General features: G+C 49.3%; 1 protein-coding gene across 5 annotated transcripts in view; it reads left to right on the top strand.

The window, feature by feature from the left end:
• The window catches only part of LOC105469132 (RAB37, member RAS oncogene family), an 80,597-nt gene that overhangs the window by 45,337 nt on the left and 14,062 nt on the right, over positions 1–21,198 (top strand). For 3 of the 5 annotated variants that reach the window (XM_011719745.2, XM_011719744.2, XM_011719747.2), the window contains exons 2-3: positions 15,887–15,997; positions 16,905–16,967. In XM_011719745.2, coding sequence (XP_011718047.2) covers positions 15,887–15,997; positions 16,905–16,967 — 174 coding nt within the window. The remainder of the gene's footprint in view (positions 1–15,886; positions 15,998–16,904; positions 16,968–21,198) is intronic. The other 2 variants (XM_011719746.2, XM_011719750.2) reach the window with 1 other exon arrangement.

The following is a 21,198-nucleotide window of genomic DNA, read 5'->3' on the forward strand; positions in this document are numbered from 1 at the left end:
ATCTACACACACACACACACACACACACACACACACACACACAAATGGCCAGGTGTGGTGGCTCATGCCTGTAATCCCAACACTTTGAGAGGCCAAGGTAGGCGGATCACTCCAAGTCAGGAGTTAGAGACCAGCCTGGCTAACATGGTGAAACCCCATCTCTACTAAAAAATACAAAAATTAGCTGGGCATGGTGGGACACACCTGTAATCCCAGTGACTCGGGAAGCTGAGGCAGGAGAATCACTAGAACCCAGGAGGCAGAGATTGCAGTGAACCAAGATCACACCACTGCACTCCAGCCTAGGCAACAGAGCAAGACTCTGTCTTAATAATAATAATAATAATAATAATAATAATAATAATAATTAGTTCTGCATAGTAACATACGCCTGTAGTCCAAGCAGTCTGGGAGGCTAAGGCCTGAGGATCACTTGAGCCCAAGAGGTCGAAGCTGCAGTGAGCTATGATTGAGCCACTGTACTGTACTCCAGCCTGGGCCAGGGATACCTGCATCTGCTGGAATCTCCCAGAAACCTGTCCATTGTACCAGGGGGTCTACCTGAGGAAACCAGTTCATTGCTCAGGACTATTACCCCCTCGCTCTACCCCCCACCTTATAACTGTTTGTTGAAGGAAAGAAGGAAGGAAGGAAGGAAGGAAGGAAGGAAGGAAGGAAGGAAGGAAGGAAGGAAGGAAGGAAGGAAGGAAGGAAGGAAGGACCAGTTTTGTGCCTCACTCTCCTCCTTCTGACAGTCATGCCCATCCCCCATCTCTCCTTTCCCAACAAGATCCCAGCAGGTCACTAGGGTGGGGACTGGGGATATAAAAGGATTAGGAAGGGCCAGGCTCAGTGGCTCACACTTGTAATCCCAGCACTTTAGGAGGCCGAGGCAGGTGGATCACCTGAGGTCAGGAGTTTGAGATCAGCCAACATGGCGAAACTCCGTCTCTACTAAAAATACAAAAATTAGCCGGGCGTGGTGGTGGGTACCTGTAATCCCAGCTACTCAGGAGGCTGAAGCAGGAGAATCACTGAACACAGGAGGTAGAAGTTGCAGTGAGCTGGGATCGTGCCACTGCACTACAGCCTGGGCAACAAGAGTGAAACTCCGTCTCAAAATAAAGAAATAAATAAAAATAAATAAAAGGATTAGACCTTTCTCACCTTCTGCACCTGAAGCCACTTTTGCCATGTGTCACATACACCCTGTGACATCTTGACAAGGGAGTGAGTCTCAAAGAGGGACGCAACCCCCTCACACCCTAATCAGGAATGAGTGGGTGTACAGGAGGGTTATTTGCACAGAAAACCACAGCAGCTGATAAACCATGACTTTTCCAGGACGTGGCCAGAGATGGCCTCTCGCTTTACATATCTGCAGACCATAAAGTAGGTCAAGAATTTGGGGTGAGGGCTCAGCCAGCACTTTGGTCCCTGCTGCATGTCAATAGGTCCTCTGCCTGGGGCACCATGCAGACACACAGAGAGCAATCAGCCCTCCGCAGTAGGGAAGCCATTGGCTTCCAGGAAAAAAGACCAGGAATTAAGCAGAATGGGGGAAGCCCTGAAAAGCAAGGGGCAGATGTATCGAGGGTCGTGGGGTAAGCTTTCCTCTCTTGGGCATGGGCAACAAGGAGGGAACAGCACTGTCTGTTAGAACTGCCTGTGGCCAGACCCTCTGATCCTGGCCTCTCCCAGACCTGGCCTCCCCAAGGAGGATTCCCCTTTGAATCAAGAACAGAGAATTCAGGCCAGGCACAGTGGCTTACACCTGTAATCCCAATCCCAACTCTTTGGGAGGCAGGAGGATCACCTGAGGTCAGGAGTTCAGGACCAGCCTGGCCAACATGTCAAAACCCCATCTCTACTAAAAAATACTAAAAATTAGCCAGGCATGGTGGTGGATGCCTGTAATTCCAGCTACCGAGGAGGCTGAGGCAAGAGAATTGCTTGAACCCAAGAGGCGGAGGTTGCAGTGAGCTGAGATCACAGCACTGCACTCCTCCAGCCTGGGTGACTGAGCAAGACTCTGTTTCAAAAAGAAAAAGCAGAGAATTCGCCAAGCGGTTCTGAGTAGCTGCTCCTCTAACCAAGTGCCTATGGGGAATACAGGAGAATCGGCTCTTTCGGAGGCCTTGTGTCCTCAAAAACTCATTTGAGCCCGTAATCCTGGTTTGGTCATTGACCTATACACAAGCCAGTTATCTCCCTGGGCTTCCCTGTCCCCATATGTGAAAGAAGGGATTAGACAGGTCATCTGAGATTCTCCCTGCTCTAAAGCACCTAGGTATGTATGTGTGTGTGTGTGTGTGCATGTATGTACGTGAATGGTTGTGCATGTACATGCATGTATGCACACGTGTGTTATGGATGCTCATGTTTGTGAGGGGGAGTTGTGTGTATACATGTGTTCATTGCACATGTGTGTGCTACTGGGGTGTGTGTGAACGTGTGTTGTGTGGGCATGTGTATATTTGCACGCTGCAGTCCATGTGTGTACGTGTGTGCGTCTTGATGCCTTCATTGGGTTCTCCCAGTTACAAAGACAGAAATGTGCTGATGCTACTTCTCTTGGTCACTTTGGACTTGAAAACTGTAGACGATCTTTTCGGAACCCACCCTGTCCAGGTGGAAGAGCTCCTGGGTTGCAAGGGTCAGTTCCGCTGGGTCTCTCCTACTCTGCAACAGAAGTTCACAAGACGTTTGTTGCAAGGCCCACTTGAGAATTTGAAAAACCAAATGTCTGAACCAGGTAGAACTAAAAAAGTCCAGAGAACTAAGCCTCTCAGTAGAGGAAGTAACTGGAGGCTCACGCCTGTACTCCCAGCACTTTGGGAGGCTGAGGCTGGTGGATCACCTGAGGTCAGTAGTTCAAGACCAACCTGGCCAACATGGTGAAACCCTGTCTCTACTAAAAATACAAAAATTAGCCAGGCGTGGTGGTGGGTACCTGTAATCCCAGTTACTTGGGAGGCTGAGGCAGGAGAATCACTTGAACCCGGGAGGCAGAAATTACAGTGAACTGAGATCACACCATTGCACTCCAGCGTGGGCAACAAGAGCGAAATTCCATCTCAAAAAAAAAAAGAGAAAGAGAAAGAGAAAGAAAAGCAACAAGAAACAGCATTCAGCCAGACTTCATAGGGACCCAAGCAGAAAGTGGCTCAGACCGCAGGGCCAGAGGGGCATGACTGAGGGGCTCTGCCACTGGAATGATTGTGGCTGGGCTGTGCTCCTCTTCTCAGCTCCACTCAGAGGGGCTTGTAGGGATTGCCAGGAAGCCAATGGAGGCTAACCGTCTGAATCCCCAACTTCATCAGGCTCCTTTCAAGACCTTATACCCATTTTGTACTTCTAATTTAGACATCCTTTTTCTTCACAAGGACCTCCAGGATTGCATAAGCTTCGGGCTATGGTGGGTGGATGCAGGGTGCCTCCTTGCATACACACCGCTTGACCTCAGAGTTCTTTTTTTTTTTTCCCTCTTGAAACAGAGTCTCGCTCTGTAGCCCAGTGGAGTGCAGTGGTGTGATCTCAGTTCACTGCAACCTCCCTCTCCTGGGTTCCAGCGATTCTCCTGCCTCAGCCTCCCGGGTTGCTGGGAATACAAGCATGCACCACCACACCCGGCTAATTTTGTATTTTTAGTAGAGATGGGATTTCACCATGTTGGCCAGGCTAGTCTCGAACTCCTGACCTCAGGTGATCCGCCCACCTCGGCCTCCCAAAGTGCTAGGATTACAGGCATGAGCCACGATGCCCAACTGACCTCACAGTTCTTCTTGCTACAGAGACGAGTCTATTACCTAATCCCCTTGAGTCTGGGCCTGACCGATGACCTGGTTTGCTCAATAAAATATAGCAGAAGTGATGATGTGCCAGTCCAAACCCCAGCTGCAGGGTCTCCTGCGTTTCCTCTCTCTCTCATACCTCCACTTCTGCCACCCAGGCTGGCCTGCTGGAGAGAAGCCAGAGACATGGGACACAGTCAAGCTGCCCAGCCCATGGCCAGCGGATCCCAGATGCAAAAGGGGGCCCAGCTGAGACCAGAATGGCCACCCAGACTAAACTGCTGACCCACAATGTTGTGTGCCACCGGGCTTTGGGTAGCATTATTACGGTGATAGAAAATGAAAAGAAAAACTCGCAAAACCTAGACCCAACCCAGGGCAGCTGCTTCACCCTCCACTCTGCACAGCGGTGACTGCCAGGTGGCTTCCACTCCCTTCCGTCTGTCCCTCGAAGCTCTTCACGATGGCCTGTCCTGCCTGTCCTGCTCCAGCCCCCATCCTCACAGGTGGCTCCCTCTGATGCTGTCAGATCATAGCAGGCCTTGGACCTAGAGAGCCATTTGCAGCTTGTGATTGAAAATAACAAGTATGGGCCAGGTGCGGTGGCTCACACCTGTGATCTCAGCACTGTGGGAGGCAGATCCCTTGAGATCGGGAGTTCGAGACCAGCCTGGCCAACACGGTAAAACCCCACCTCTACTAAAAATACAAAAATTAGCTGGGCATGGTGGTGCATGCCTGTAATCGCAGCTACGTGGGAGGCTGAGGCAGAAGAATTGCTTGAGCCTGGAAGGCAGAGGTTGCAGTGAGACGAGATCGCGCCACACACTCTAGCCTGTGTGACGCAGAGAGTCTCTGTCTCAAAAATAATAATAATAATGTTTGTCTGACTTACAAAAGCGACATGTGTTCATTTTAGGAAAATAAATTGTGAAATACAGACAAGGTTGTTTTGGGGGGTTTCTTTGGTTGTTGTTGTTTGTTTTGAGACACAGTCTTACTCATGTGTGAGTTTACCAACTGGACTACTACCTTTATTAGGGCGTTTTAATACAGGAAAAATATAAAAACAAAGCATGGCAGTGGAGGGTGTTGATAATGGGGAAGGTTATACATGCATGGGGAAAAAGGGTCTGTGGGAAATCCCTGTATCTTCTGCCCAAGGTTAATGTGAACTTAGAAATTCTCTAAAAATTAAATCCTACTTTTTAAAAAAGAGAGACATGGCCAATAACGCCAGCTCTGAAATACCTCCAGTCAGTACTTTCTTTAAAAAGGTAAAATGCAGGCCAAGTGTGGTGGCTCACACCTGTAATCTCAGCACTTTGAGAGGCCAAGGTGGGTAGATTACTTGAGCCCAAGAGTTCGAGACCAGCCTGGGAAACATGGTGAAACCCCATCTCTACAAAAAATACAAAAAATTAACTGGGTACAGTGGCATATGCCTGTAGTCCCAGTTACTTGGGAGGCTGAGGTGGAAGAATTACCTGAGCCCAGAGAGGTCGAGGCTGCAGTGAGCCATCATCGTGAGCCACAGCACTCCAGACTGGGCAACACAGCACAAACTCATCTTAAAATAAAATAAAATAAAATAAAATAATTTGCTCACAATTGCTTTTCTTTTTCTTTTTCTTTTGAGATCGGTTCTCGGCCGGGCGCGGTGGCTCAAGCCTGTAATCCCAGCACTTTGGGAGGCCGAGACGGGCGGATCACGAGGTCAGGAGATCGAGACCATCCTGGCTAACACGGTGAAACCCCGTCTCTACTAAAAAATACAAAAAACTAGCAGGGCGAGGTGGCGGGCGCCTGTAGTCCCAGCTACTCGGGAGGCTGAGGCAGGAGAATGGCGTGAACCCGGGAGGCGGAGCTTGCAGTGAGCTGAGATCCGGCCACTGCACTCCAGCCTGGGCGACAGAGCAAGACTCCATCTCAAAAAAAAAAAAAAAGAGATCGGTTCTCACTGTGTCACCAAGGCTAGAGTGCAGTGGTGCAACTACAGTTCACTGCAGCTGTAATTCTGGAAAAACTCCTGGGCTCAAGTGATCCACCTGCCTCAGCCTCCCCAGTAGCTAGGAATACAAGCATGCACCACCACGCCCAGCTTATTGTTTTATTTATTGTAGAGATAGGGTCTTCCTATGTTTTCAGGCTGATCTCAAACTCCTGGGCTCAAGTGATCCTCCTGCCTTGGGCCTCCTCAAGCACTGGGATTACAAGCGTGAGCCACTGGACCTGGCCAAACAAATTATTTAAATAATTTTTTTTTAAACCTAGAAAAAGATTAAATGAAAAGTAAAAGTCTTTTTTTTTTTTTTTTGAGACGGAGTCTCGCTCTGTCGCCCAGGCTGGAGTGCAGTGGCGCGATCTCGGCTCACTGCAAGCTCCGCCTCCCAGGTTCACGCCATTCTCCTGCCTCAGCCTCCCGAGTAGCTGGGACTACAGGCGCCCACAACCGCGCCCGGCTAATTTTTTGTATTTTTAGTAGAGACGGGGTTTCACCGTGGTCTCGATCTCCTGACCTTGTGATCCGCCCGCCTCGGCCTCCCAAAGTGCTGGGATTACAGGCGTGAGCCACCGCACCCGGCCAGAAAAGTAAAAGTCTTATCTCCATTTCCCACCTACCAGCCCCTGAACCTCAAAGGCAATCCTGTTGGCCTCTATTGCCTCCCTGAGAAAAGTTAATCATACTCCAGCAGATAAACCTAAGTAACATACACACACTCATCATACTACATACATCACTCTGCCCCTTGCTTTTGCTTAATAATGAACTTTCTCCCAAACAGTGAGACAAGAGAGTTCCCTTGACCCTTTTGCAGGTAGGAACTGGAAGGCACCAGCTCTGGGTCCAGTCAGCCACTTAGGCACCAGCAGGGATGAACTTTACTTGCTGGAACCCACTAGGTTCAGCCCATCATGAGAGGGAGCACACAGGCAAGTGGGTGCTGGGGCTGGGATGAGTATTTTTGGGCTCTGGCCCCACAGCAGCATGGAGGGGTGTGTTACAATTAAGGTTCTTTTAGGCCAGGCACGGTGGCTCACACCTGTAATCCCAGCACTTTGGGAGGCCGAGGTGGGTGGATCACCTGAGGCCAAGAGTTCAAGACCAACCTGGCCAACGTGGTGAAACCCCATCTCTACTAAAAAAAAATACCCGGCCGGGCGCGGTGGCTCAAGCCTGTAATCCCAGCACTTTGGGAGGCCGAGACGGGCGGATCACGAGGTCAGGAGATCGAGACCATCCTGGCTAACACTGTGAAACCCCGTCTCTACTAAAAAATACAAAAAAAAAACTAGCCGGGCGAGGTGGTGGGCGCCTGTGGTCCCAGCTACTTGGGAGGCTGAGGCAGGAGAATGGCGTGAACCCGGGAGGCGGAGCTTGCAGTGAGCCGAGATCGCGCCACTGCACTCCAGCCTGAGCGAGACTCCGTCTCAAAAAAAAAAAAAAAAAACCAAAAGTTAGCAGGGTGTGGTGGCAGGTGCCTGTAATCCCAGCTACTTGGGAGGCTGAAGCAGGAGAATTGCTTGAACCCAGGAGGCGGAGGTTGCAGTGAGCCAAGATCCCGCCATTACACTCCAGCCTGTGTGACAGAGTGAGCCTCTGTCAAAAAGAAAGAAAGAAAGAAAGAGAGAGAGAGAGAGAGAGGGAGGGAGGGAGGGAAGGAAGGAAGGAAGAAAGAAAGGAGAAGAGAAGAGAGGAGAAGAGAAGAGAAGAGAAGAGAAGAGAAGAGAAGAGAAGAGAAGAGAAGAGAAGAGAAAAGAAAAGAAAAACGCAATTAATGCTCTTTTAGCAGTTGCCATCCACAGACAGCTAAGTTTTAACCAGCTCAGCGGAGAGTCAAGGTGACAGTCTTTTCACACCCTGCCCTCTTGGTACAGAGTTAAGTGTTAACCAGCTCAGTGGAGAGTCAGGGTGACAGCCATTTACACCCTGCTCTCTTGGCACCCGGGTTCTTGTTGGGTGTCCGGGAAGAATCAGGTCACATAGACTTGAAGGATGGTGAATGCAGAGATTTTATTAAGCAGAGGAAGTGGCTCTCAATGGTAGAGGAGCTGGGAAGGGGATGGTGTGGGAAGAAGGTGATCTTTCCCTGAAGCCTGGCCAGAGATAACCGGGCTCCTCTCTGAAGTCGTGCCATCTGAAGTTAAGCCGTGTCTATCCATATGCTCGATGCTCAGTTGCTTCTTCTCTCGACGTTCAGCTGCTTGTCTCTTCTCTCCTTCTCAGCCACACCTCTCTGGTCCTCTGCCAGTGGAGCTTGGGCTTTTTATGGGTACAGGGCTGGGGACATGGTGGGCCAGGGTGGTTTTGGAAAAGGCAACATTCAGGCAGGAAAACAGGAATGCATGTTCTCATTTAGGGCCATAGGTCCAGGCTTGAAGGTGGAGCCATTGCCAGGACCTCGCCCTCTTTTACCCAGTATCTCCCTGCCGCCTGTCTGTATCAACAGTACATACATATCTTCCTCATCCTTTTACTGTTTTCACAGTACTGCACTGTATGTATATTCTAGAGTTTACTTCACCAGTCTCTACTGCTGAATTATTTGTTTTTGCAAACACTACAATGAGCATCCTTACACACATATCTTGGTTTACTTTTTTTTTTGGATGGAGTCTTGTTCTGTCACCCAGGCTGTACTACAATGGTATGATCTTGGCTCACTGTAACCTCTACCCCCCGGGTTCAAGTGATTCTCCTGCCTCAGCTTCCTGAGTAGCTGGCATCACAGGTATACGTCATCATGCCCTGCTATTTTTGTATTTTCAGTAGAGACAGGATTTCCCTATGTTGGCCAGGCTGGTCTCAAACTCCCAACCTCAAGTGATCTGCCTCAGCCTCCCAAAGTGCTGGGATTACAGGCGTGAGCCACCAAGCCTGGCCTTCTTGGTTTACTTTTGCAAGGAAAGCCATAGAGTTGCTGAGTCAAAGGAGTTTGTACTTGAAACCTTGATAGATATTGTCAATTGCTCTGCAAAATGGTTGCTCAATGTATACTCCCACTAATAGTGTATGTATGAGTGCCTGTTTCCCCAAATCTAAACCAGTACTGACCATTACCAAACTTTTATCAAGCCACTATACATTATATTGTCATTGTATCGGTTAGGGTTCCCCAGAGAAACAGAAACAGCAGGCTATATATAGAGAGAGAAAGAGAGATGTGTCCAAGAAATTGGCTTACATGACTGTGGGGGCTGGCAAGTCCAAAATCTGTAGGGCTGGCTCAAAGGCTGCAAATTTTCAGGCAAGAGTTGCTGCTACAAACACAAGGCAGAATTTCTGCTTCCTCAGGGAAACCTCAGTGTTGCTCTTAAAGTCTTTCAATTAATCAGGGGACACTCACCCAAATTACTGAAAACTTAAAGTCAGCTGCTTGGAGATGTTGACCACATCAACAAAGTTCCTTCACAGCCACATCTAGATTCGTGTTTAATTGAATAAGTAGGACTATAGCGCAGCCAAGCTGACACATAAAACTAACCATAGGTACACAAAAAAATATATCAACCTATTCACATCCTTTGTTCACTTTTCTATTGAAGTTGTCTTCTGAGAACTCTCCTTATATGAGGGATATTACCATTTGTCATATGTCTTGAAAATATCTTCCCTGTACCATTTCTCATTCGACTTTGTTTCTGGAATCTTCTGTCAACCAAAACATTTTTATTGAAGCAAATCTATTGATCTTTTCTTTATGGCATCTGAATTTCCTGTCTTGTTAAGAAGGTCACTCAGAGCCACTTTAGGAGCCATGGTAACCACCCCACTTATCAGGTTTTCTAAAAGCTGTCCCTGAATAATAAAGTCACAAAAAAGCAGCAATAGTGTACTTAGACAGCATTAGCCTGGCTCCCATCAAGAGGCCTGGATAAAGTATGATTTAACGTCATGCCCTGGGTTTATCAACAGTCGATACGGTGGCTTTAGAAAAAGCTTTGCATCTTCCGCAAAATTGCCATTGCCCATTTTGTTATTCAGGGCCCCTTGCAGAAGAATCCACTTAACAGATTCCTTATAGCAGTGTACACCAGGAGAAAACACTCAATGGAAAGGACTCAGGCATACAATGTCAGACAAGTACCATACACCCCACCTGGTTTTCCACTTTGCCTTGACTGTCGGGAAACCTAGAACCAAACACAATGCTCAAACGCAGTAACAACCCAACCTCACTCTGGGGTGGAAGATTAGACCCAACCCACCCCACCCCTATACACACACCCCTATTCTTTGTATATTTTTTGAGACACTTTCTTGAACTGCCTTCTCATACTTGTGGGTTTGTTTGAAACCACCTATCCCCATTGGAAGTGAATGAGGCGCAAATACAGATATAAACAAAATGACTCAAGAAGAGAGAACAAAGACACTTGTCTGAAAGGTGGCAAACTTGACCCAGAGGTTTCTGTCTGAACCACAATTAATTAACTTTTTTTTTTGAGAGGGAGTCTCGCTCTGTCGCCCAGGCTGGAGTGCAGTGGCATGGCCTCAGCTCACCACAACCTCCGCCTCCCGGATTCAAGTGATTCTCCTGCCTCAGCTTCCCGAGTAACTGGGACTACAGGCACGCGCCACAATGCCTGGCTAATTTTTGTATTTTTAGTAGAGTCGGGGTTTCACTATGTTGGCCCAGCTGGTCTCAAACTCCTGACCTCATGATCCACTTGCCTTTGCCTCCCAAAGTGCTGGGATTACAGGCATCAGCCACCGCACCCAGCCATAACATTTTCATAAATGCTAAGAGAAGCACAAAGAGGGAAGGCATGGTGAAAAATCTGAACCCAAAGTTGACATTCAGCTTCTCCAAGCAGTGAAACTGGGAACCAACCTGGAGAAATTTAAGGAATTTTCGGCAACTGTTGAGTGGCGAGAGAAGCTCTGCTGTGTTATCTGTGAAATCAGAAAATCTGAGACAGGTCTCAGTTAATTTAGAAAGTTTTTTTTGCCAAGGTTGAGGACATGCCCATGACACAGCCTTAGGAAGTCCTGATGATATGTGCCCAAGGTGGTCAGGGCACAGCTAGGCTTTATACATTTTAGGGAGACATGAGACATCGATCAAAATATGTAAGAAGTGCATTGGTTTGTTCTGGAAAGGTGGGACAACTCAGAAGCAAAGGCAGAAGACTAGAAACACAGAGAGAGCTTCCAGGTCACAGATAGTTGCATTCTTTTGAGTTTTTAATGAGCCTTTCCAAAGGAGGCAATCAGATATGCATCTATCTCAGTGAGCAGATGGGTGACTTTGAATAGATGGGAGGTAGGTTTGCCCTAAGCAGTTTCCAGCTTGAGCTTTCCTTAGTGATTCTGGGGGCCTAAGATATTTTCCTTTCACATATCTGTCTCACGTGTCCATGTGAAGAGACCACCAAACAGGCTTTGTGTGAGCAACAAGGCTGTTTATTTCACCTGAGTGCAGGCGGGCTGAGTCCAAAAAGACAATCAGCAAAGGGCGGTGGGATTATCATTAGTTCTTATAGGTTTTGGGATAGGCGATGGAGTTAGGAGCAATGTTTTGCGGGCAGGGGGTGGATCTCACAAAGTACATTCTCAAGGGTGGGGAGAATCACAAAGAACTTTCTTAAGGGTGGGGGAGATTGCAAGGTACATTGATCAGTTAGGGTGGGGCAGAAATCACAATGGTGGAATGTCATCAGTTAAGGCTATTTTCACTGCTTTTGTGGATCTTCAGTTGCTTCAGGCCATCTGGATGTATACAAGCAGGTCACAAGGGATATGATGGCTTAGCTTGGGCTCAGAGGCCTGACAATATCTAACGTAATGGATTTAGGCAGCTCCATTCCTAATATTCAGGGGCCAGGGCTAGAATACAAATGGAGGCCCACAGACCGTGTGTCTCAGTTTCTTAACATTCTAAAGCAAGCTCAAAAAGCCAACAAATCAAGTGTGTCTAATCTTCCCTCCTGAACAAAATACCTTCTTACCAACCTGGAAGCCAGGTTAGCATGTAGGATTCTCAGAAGTTCCACACTAAAATGTGGCAGCCTAGGGACAACCAACCTCCTGTCCCCAGCCCCCACCCACAAGCTCCTCTCCTTCTCCTCCCACCGTTGCACACCCAACCCCAAAGGCTCTCAGAAGAATGCACGAGGCTCCACATCCAAGCTCTGTCCACAGCCCCTGCAAACGGTCACCCCTTGACCATGCCACAGACCTAGGGATGTCACAGTAACAGTGACCTTGGGGCAAAGTGCAGTTAGTCTACAGGTGGAACAGGAGCCTTTGGCCATGTGGACACCTCACTTCATGGGGAGGAGCACAGAGGATGAGCAGGCCTAAGGGAGGGCCTAGGTTTAGGAAGAGATAATTCAACAATGCTTGTAAATAGACCAGCGCTGAGCTCTCCATCATGGCCTACGTAAAAAGCTCTTAGAGTCACTATCAGTAGCTTTTTGTTGTTGTTGTTGTTGAGATGGAGTTTTGCTCTGTCACCCAGGCTGGAGTGTAGTGGCACGATCGTGGCTCACCGCAACCTCCATCTCCCAGGTTTCAAGTGATTCTCCTGCCTCAGCCTCCCAAGTAGCTGGGATTACAGATGACCGCGATCATGCCTGACTCACTTTTGTATTTTTAGTAGAGACGGGGTTTCACCATGTTGGCCAGGCTGACCTCAAATTCCCGACCTCAGGTGATCTGCCCATCTTGGCCTCCCAAAGTGCTGGGATTACAGGCTTGAGCGACCATGCCCAGCCATTGTCAATAGATTTCTGAAGCTGATAAAAAGACCTGGCAGGGCACGGTGGCTCACACCTGTAATCCCAGCACTTTGGGAGGCCGAGACTGGTGGATCACAAGGTTAGGAGATCGAGACCATCCTGGCTAACACGGTGAAACCCCGTCTCTACTAAAAATACAAAAATTAGCCAGGTGTGGTGGCGGGCGCCTGTAGTCCCAGCTACTTGGGATGCTGAGGCAGAAGAATAGCTTGAACCCGGGAGGCAGAGGTTGTTTTGAGCCGAGACTGTGCCACTGCATTCCAGCCTGGGCAACAGAGCGCAACTCTTGTCTCAAAACAAAAAACAAAAAACAAAAAAAAACAAAGACCATGACCGATATGAGAGGATCATCCTGCCCCGCCCCGAGCCAAGGTTCAGCTGAATCTGACCTCGGTGAGCTGGAAGAGGTCCCAAGAAGACAGGACTGTTTCCTGTGATGAACCTGTATGCACCCCTAGACCTCGGTGAGCCAGAAAAGGTCCTGAGAAGACAGGACTATTTCCTGTGATGAAAATTGATGGAAACTCCTCACCCTGGAAAGGAAAAGGATAAAAGCGAAAATAATTAGAATCTGTCATGTTCTTTAGGACGCGAATGAGGGGAACGTAGATGGACTACCCCTCACATTCTGGAATATTCTTTCTAGGAAACACTTCTTAAAGCCTGAGGAAGTTAGATTCTAGATGTAAATTGTTAAAACCACTGCATATAACAAACAAATGAGTTCTCTAACCCAGGAGGAAATAAAAGCTGGAGAGGTTCAAGAGGTGGGTGGGGGCACAGTCAGGGGACATCCAAAGTCAATGCCATGGACAAACACTGATATGCATTCCCTTCCATGCCATTGCCAGAGTTGAACAGTCACTGGTCCCGACTCAAGGAGGCCCAGCCAATCTCTATGCTTTTACGGTTTTGTTGTTTTAATGTCTTTATGTTTTTACAAGTCCAGCTAAAGTTTGCACCTCCTAGTCCTTTCAAACAGCCTTGATTCTTGTCATTGGAAGGAGGCCACTGTCCACATCCACTCACCAATTCATTCATCCATTCATTGAGGGTACCAGCCTCTGGGTGCATGTAGAGTTCTTCTCTTTTGTTTATGATTTTCTTTCAAACATTTCATCTGAACTTCCAAGCTAATTATCACCCCTACTCCCTCCCAGTTCAGACCTCCCAGAGGAAGGCGGCCTTCTCCCTCTTTTCCCAGAATCTGCTTCTCTTTGAAATGTTGTCTGCTCCTTGTTCTAAGGCCAAGTGTGCAAAGCACATTCCAGCCATCTGATTTTGTTTTATTCTGTAGACTGGTTTTTTGGGGCTCTCCACACAGGAGATCTATGGACATCGTGTTAGTCCTGGTCTTCCAAAGAGGAGATGTGAAAAGGGAATTAAATGTGCAAGGGTTTTACTGGGGGAAATGCCTATGAGAGAAATAGAGTAGGCACCAGCGAGGCCAGGGGAGCCTTCAGACCATGATGCAGGCTGGATCCCCGTGAAGGAAAGAGGGCAGAAAGGTTGTATGGAAGCATCCCAGACCATGTTGCAGTATCTGGAGGGTTGTGCAAGGCCATGAGGGAGTCCTTGAGCTAACTCAACTATTAGAGGGTCCTGTGTCTCCCAGGAACAGGCCTGCCGTGCTCCACCTTTGGCTGGTAATTGCCCGTAGGAAGCATGACCTCAGTGCAAACACGATGACGGCTTTCAAAGCACGGCAGTGGGGACCCTCGGTCATTGATGGGCCTGTGGTTGGAAGTCTGAGAGACACATTCACATGGTCACTTCAGATGCTTATTAACTTGGGTTGGAGGGAGATCTCCTCTGTGCCTTCACACCCCTTTCAGTGACTTCAATAGAAAATTGAGACTTTAGTGTGTTTGTGTGTCTAAGTGTATGTGTGCGTGTCTGTGTGCATGTGTATGTGTTTGTATGTATGTGCGTGTCTGTGTTTGTGTTTATGTTTGTGTGTATATTTGTGCATGTGTGCATATTTGTGTGTATGCTACATGTCTGTGAATGTGTGTGTCTGTGTATTGGTGCCTGTGCATATGTGTCTGTGTGTATGTGTGTAAGTGCATATGTATGTGTATATGTGTTTGTGTTATACATGTCTCTGTGTGTGCATGTCTGTGTATGCATGTCTGTGTGTTTCTGAGTTCATGTGTGCATGTGTGTCTGTGTCTCTGTGCATGTCTGTGTATGTGTTTCTGTGTGCATGTGTGTGTGCACATGTGTCTATGTCTGTGTATATGCATTTCTGTGCGAATGTGTGTTTCTGTGTTACTGTGTGTTTGCATGTGTGCTTGTGTCTGTATATGAATGCACATGTTGGTGTACATGTGTTTCCGCATATGTCTGTGTGCATGTGTGCGCTCTCTGTGTAGGTACATGTGTGTTTGTGTGTACATGTGTGTTTATGTGTATTGCATGTATGTGTGTTTCTGTGTGTAGATGTGTTTTTGTGTGTCTGTGTATGTGTATCTGTGTGCATGTGTGAGTTCTCTCTATGTGTGTGCATGTATGTTCTGTGTGTATGTGTTGTACAAGTGTGTCTGTGCCTGTGGATGTGGATGTGTGCGTGTATTTCTGTGTGTACACGTGTTTTTCTGCCTGTGTGTGCGCACATGTGTTTCTCTGTGTGTGCATGTGTTTGTGTGTGCATGTATGTTTCTGTGTCATGTATGTTCTGTGTGTATGTGTTGTACATGTGTGCATGTGTATGTGTGTGCTTCTGTATGCATGTGTTTGTGTGTGCTCTGAGTACAAATATGTTTGTGTGTTCTGTGTGTACATGTGTTTTCTGTATGTGTGTCTGGTGCATGTGTGTTTCTGTATGTGTGTGCATGTGTGTGCATATGTTTGTGTGTGCATGTGTGTTCTGTGTATGTGTGTACATGTGTTTTTCTGTCTGCATCTGTATGTGGGTCTTGTGCTTCTGTGCTTCTGTGTATGCATGTGCATGTGTGTGCATATGTTTGTGTGCATGTGTGTTCTGTATGTGTGTCCATGTTTTTCTGTATCTGTATGTGTCTTTGCATGTATGTTTCTGTGTCATGTGTGTTCTGTGTGTATGTGTTGTACTTGTATATGTTTGTGCTTCTGTATGCATGTGTTTCTGTGTGCATGCGTGTACTTGTGTGTGCATATGTGTGTGTGCATGTGTGTTCTGTGTATGTGTGTACATGTTTTTCTGTGTCTGTATGTGTGTGTCAGTGTCTTGTGCATGTGTGTTTGTGTGTGTATGCATGTTGTGCACATTTGTGCTTAGAAAGAACCCACTCCCACAACCACAAGGACACCTCTGAGGCCAACTCACATCGCAGGCCCTCACCCCTCTCTCTATTGCTCCCTTCTAGACCATCCTGGTGGGCGACAGTGGTGTGGGAAAGACGTCTCTGCTGGTTCAGCTCGATCAGGGCAAGTTCATCCCCGGCTCCTTCTCGGCCACTGTGGGCATTGGATTCACGGTAAGCACTGGCCGACACTGCCAGCTTTGGGCCTGGGCTCAGGACTCCAGCGTGTTTTTGCTGAGCGCCAGCAGGAAACAGGTGGACATTCGCGCTGGACCATTCAAGGAGGATTAAGGAGAAGACTGTTCCCCAAGGTGTAGGAGGGTGTTGGGTGACCAGGAGGGAGCGTGCACTGCCCCTGGGTAGTCCAGGAACTCCACCCACCTTTAACCTCAAGCGGGAAGGGAAGGCACCCTCACCAGAACCCAGGGACAAAGCGGGCTGCTGGGTGAGCTGCCTGGCAGGAGCTGTGTGGGACCTACAGTGGAGGGACACAGCAGCCCATGGGAGCCCCCGAGGGAGGCAGCCAGGAGAACAATCCCCTCTCCCACCTTGGTCTCCTCCTGCTCCCCATCTCCTTCTGGGGCTCCACACTGGATGAACCCAAGTGGAAACCAGAAAGCAAAAAATATTTTAATATGGGATAGCTCAGGTCAGCCCTCCAAGGCAAGAAGAATCTGGAGGGACAGAGGGACGACAAAGTTTTCAGCACAGTCCAAACTTAGCATTGTCACACGGGTCTCAGGGAGCTGGCAGGCCAAGGTTACAGTTCCGTGTTTACCCCTCAGTAAAATGGTAAAAGGGCAGCTTGGGTTAAGGAATCCCAGCACCCTTTTTTTAGGAATCCCAGCAGCTTTTTCTGCCCACAGCCCCTCTGCGGGACAAGAGATCCCTCCTCTCTACCATACATCCCATCTCCCCGCATTGCCCTGTGCCTGCGGCTGCAGCTGCCCTTGAATTCCTGGGAAGATCTTGGGAGAGGGTTCCACTCCTCTCTTGGACTGTGGCAGGAGGAGCAGGGCCCTCCCTTGGGACCCCAGAATCGTAGCATCTTGAGATGGGGAAGAGCAAACATCTCTTCTAGGATAACACGGATGTTTGGGAGCCTCTGGGACCGGAGCACAGGGCCTGCGAGGTCACATTCAAGGTCAGTACGCAGCAGTGCCATGCTGATGGGAACAGACAGAGGAAAACTCAGAAAAATGGGCTTTCCCACTGGGTCACAGCCAGGAAGTCAGGGGTTCAGAACGGACATGGCTTCTGGGTGACCTTCCAGGAGGCAAAGCGGAAGTGAGTGCCTGACTCGGGTGTGTTCTCAGGCCTAGAATCGACCCTGAAACACCAGTGCCCAGGGCTCTCCCCCGCGATGGGACCAGCTGGGCTCTAGTAGTGCTAAATAGGGCAGGGCTGAGACCCAGGAGGCCAAGGCTGCCTGGCAATCCCCGAGGTCTTGGACCAGGCTGCCATGAAGCAAACCAGGATGACCTGGTACCAGGCGTCACCCACCTCAGCCCAGGCCCAGTCTGCCCTCAGCAGCCAGGGCACACCCTGCCCTCAGGGTCACACCCACATCTCTTCACCCACCCTTCTGCCTGTCTGGTGAGGAAGGAAAGAGAGTGGGGTGGATGTGGCTGTGGACATGCAACGTCTGATTCACATTCCAGACCACAGAGGTGAGATCTCTGAATTTTGCTGCTAGCTTGGCAAGAAAATTGGGGCCAATTTCCTGTGAAGGAAAAAGAAAGTGCGTGGTCAAACTGTGTGCTCAAAGCTGCCTGAGATGGGACAAGCTGGACTTTCGCACTGACCTCAGGCTAGGGTGGGCCTCCTAGAGCCTGGGCTGCCTGCTTGGCACCAGCCAGCACCCAATGTCCTGGTGCATCTCAGGACAAACCTGTTGGTTGCTTACGCTGAGTGAGGGTCTGAGCCCCTGGCCAGAAACTCAGCCTGGGGACACCTGAGCAAAGAACTGGAGGACATCGGGGTCTCCTCCAGATATCAGCGGTCTGGGGGTCCCCGGAGAGCCAGGTTACCAGACACTTGTTCACCCATCTGTCCTTCACACTGAGGTTGGAGATATGACATGGATAAGGGCCCTGCCGCTGGCCTGGCTGTAGCCTGGAACTCCTGTGTGATGGGAAGGGAGGCAGAAGCTCCCACTGGCTCCACTCAGGAGGCTGAGTGCCGCCCAGGTGGCAGGGGAGGGACGGAGCCCCTGGTCTCCCACTTTGGAGGAGCCAGAGGTGAGCAGGGTGACTACCCCCGGCGTGCCTTCACCCATAAACTACCAGGCCCATTGCCTTCTGGAAGTGGGACCTGCCCAGGTCCTGTGTAGATGCCTCTCAGTCAAGACCTTCCCTAAATTCTCCACCACCAGCTTCATCAAACTGGCTGCGGGGGTCCTGCTGATGGGGTTATGGGGTACTGACACTGATGGGGTTCACACAGCGGTCTTTCCAGCCAGCCCCTCCCACCACAGTTCAGGTCCTCCTTGTTACCTCTCTCCTCAGTTTCCCCCAAATTCCCTAGTCTTGCCTAAATACTGATGCAAAATTCCTCTTTCAAAACCCTTACTCAGGCCAGCCGTGGTGGCTCACACCTGTAATCCCAGCACTTTGGGAGGCTGAGGCAGGCGGATCACTGGAGGCCAGGAGTTCAAGACCGGCCTGGCCAACAAGGCAAAACCCCATCTCTACTAAAAATACAAAAAAAATTGCCAGGCGTGTGGCACACGTCTGTAATCCCAGCTACTTGGGAGGCTGAGGCAAGAGGATCACTTGAACCTGGGAGGCAGAGGTTGCAGTGAGCCAAGATCACACCATTGCACTCCAGTCTGGGCAACAGAGTGAGACTCCATCTCAAAACAACAACAACTACAACAAAACCTCACTCTGCTCATCCCCCACCTGAACATTCATGGTTCACTATTGCCTTCCAAATAAAGTCTGAATCTCTCATCTGCTGGTCAAACTGTTGCACAGTTTAGACCAGTGGTTTTCAAACACTCCTTCAGCGTGCATAAAAGCCTCCAGGGAGAAGTTCATCTGAAAGGCAAATTCTAAGCTCCCTCATAGACATGCTGCTTTAGTAAAACCACGTGGGGGGCCCAGAATCTGGGGGCTCTGACCCAGGGGGTCCACGCGCCATGTTTTGCAAAACATGAGCTGAGGCCTTGTCCCTCTAGTCTCTGCCCAGGTCTCCTTCCCACATCCCGACCCTGTGCTCTTTGGCTGTGCTGTTCTCCAGCTCTGGAGTTTTCTGCCATCCACCTCGGTAGCAGGGAGGCCCTTGCCCCTGCCCCCCAGAGCTCCAGGGCTGCACACAAGAGCCGCCCGTCTCTCAACAAGCACGAGGGCCTGTCTCACTGACACTTGGTACCTCCACTATCAGCAGGGCTGCATGACTATGAGGGTGTGATCTGTGAAAAGGAGGGCAGGGGTATCTATTTGGGGGTATTGTGGGGGTGTGCGTTTCAGATCTGGAGGCAGTAAGAGGTGTTGGCGGTAATTTACAGGCTGATATACACATTAGGTGATGGTGTGAGGCATGGGGTCCATTGGAGATGCAGGTGCTTGCAGAGTGATGTGGCATAGGCGTCGATGGTGTGAAATAAACTGTGCCTGGAGTTGCATTATGGTGACAGGAGTTGCATTATGCACAGGTGAAATAAACTGTGCCTGGAGTTGCATTATGTGTTTGGAGTAAAATGAGGTATGTGTGTTTGGGGGTCATGTAAGATATGTTGTAGGTGTGTGGTATGATAGTACGTGTGTTTGTTTGTAGTATGAGGTAGTTTGAGGCATAATATAAAGTTGTGTGTGGGGCATGTTATGAAGTGTGTGTTTGTGGTATAATATAGGGTGTGAGGCATGTGTATTTATGGTATGATGCGAGGCAGATGTGTGTGGCCTGATGTAGGGTGTGTGTGTATATATTTGTGGTGTGATTTGAGGGTGTGTGTGTGAGTTGTGGTATGAGGTGTGTGTGTAGGGCATGTGTGGTGTGATTTTGTGATCTGAGGTGTGTGTGTGGTATGAGGTGTGTGGTGTGATTTGAGGTGTGGGTGGTGAGGTGTGTGGTGTGATTTGAGGGATGAGGTGTGTGTAGTGTGAGGTGTGTGTGTGCATGTGGTGAGGTATATGTGTCTGTAGTGTGATTTGAGGGTGTGTGTGTGGTGTGTGTGTGTGGTGTGAGGTGTGTGTCTGGTGTGATTTGAGGGGGTGTGTGTGGTGTGAGGTGTATGTGGTGTGATTTGATGTGTGTGTGTATGTGGTGTGAGATGTGTGTGGTGTGATTTGAGGTGTGTGTGGTGAGGTGTGTGGTGTGATTTGGGGGTGTGTGCGGTGTGAGGTGTGTGGTGTAATTTGAGGTATGTTGATGAGGTGTGTGGTGAGATTTGAGGTGTGAAGTGTGTGGTGTGATTTGAGGTGTGTGTGGTTTGAGGTGTGTGGTGTGATCTGAGGTGTGTGTGGTGAGGTGTATGGTGTGATTTGAGGGGTGAGGTGTGTGTGGTCTGAGATGTGTGTGTGTGTGGTGAGGTGTGTGTCTGTGGTGTGTTGTGGGGCGGGTGTACACGTGTGAGCGTCTGTGGTGTGTGTCTGGGGAGAGACACAGGCTACCACAGCACATGCACAGCCTCAGAGTGAACGTTAGGAGGCCCAGATTTCCTCCCCAGAGACCACACGGATCCCTTAGTGAGTGCTTGTTCTGCACAGCCCTTGTTCCCTATTCTGAACATTCTTGACCCCAACCTGCTTCTGACTCACCCAAGGCTGCCCTTGAACACCCTACAGGACATTACAGTGGCCCTGGGGACAGTGTACACACCCTCCAAGCATAACATTACCCACACACCGCAAACCCAGCAGGCCAGACAGGGACCACCTGGAGGAGAGCTCAGAGCCCCTCTCCCCGTGTTCAAAGACTTCTTCCCTAGGTCAGATTCCTCCATCCAGTCTAGCGCAGCAACGCAGCAAGGAAGTGCTTCAGGTCACTGCTCCTTCTGGATGATTTGAGCTAATGTTCAACCTTCTGTATTCCAAACCCACCACAGGACAAAGAGGGCCTTGGAGCCAACAACACAAACCACAGCTGGAGGCTAGAAATCTGAACTCAGGGTACCAGCAGGGCCACACTCCCTCTGAAGGCCCCAGGGAAGGGTCATTCCTTCTCTTCCATGGCCCTGGTGGCTCCCAGGAGACCTTGGCATTCCTTGGCTTGCAGCCGCACTGTTCCCATCTCACCTCTGTCTTCACCTGGTTGTCTTTTCCCTGTGTCTCTTTCTTCTTATGACACCAGTCCTACTGAATTAATGGCCTGCCCTATGCCAGTGTAACCTCATCTTAATAGTGATATCTGCAATGACCACATTTCCAAGT

Source organism: Macaca nemestrina, chromosome 17, assembly GCF_043159975.1.
Source record: "Macaca nemestrina isolate mMacNem1 chromosome 17, mMacNem.hap1, whole genome shotgun sequence".
NCBI lineage: Eukaryota > Metazoa > Chordata > Mammalia > Primates > Cercopithecidae > Macaca > Macaca nemestrina.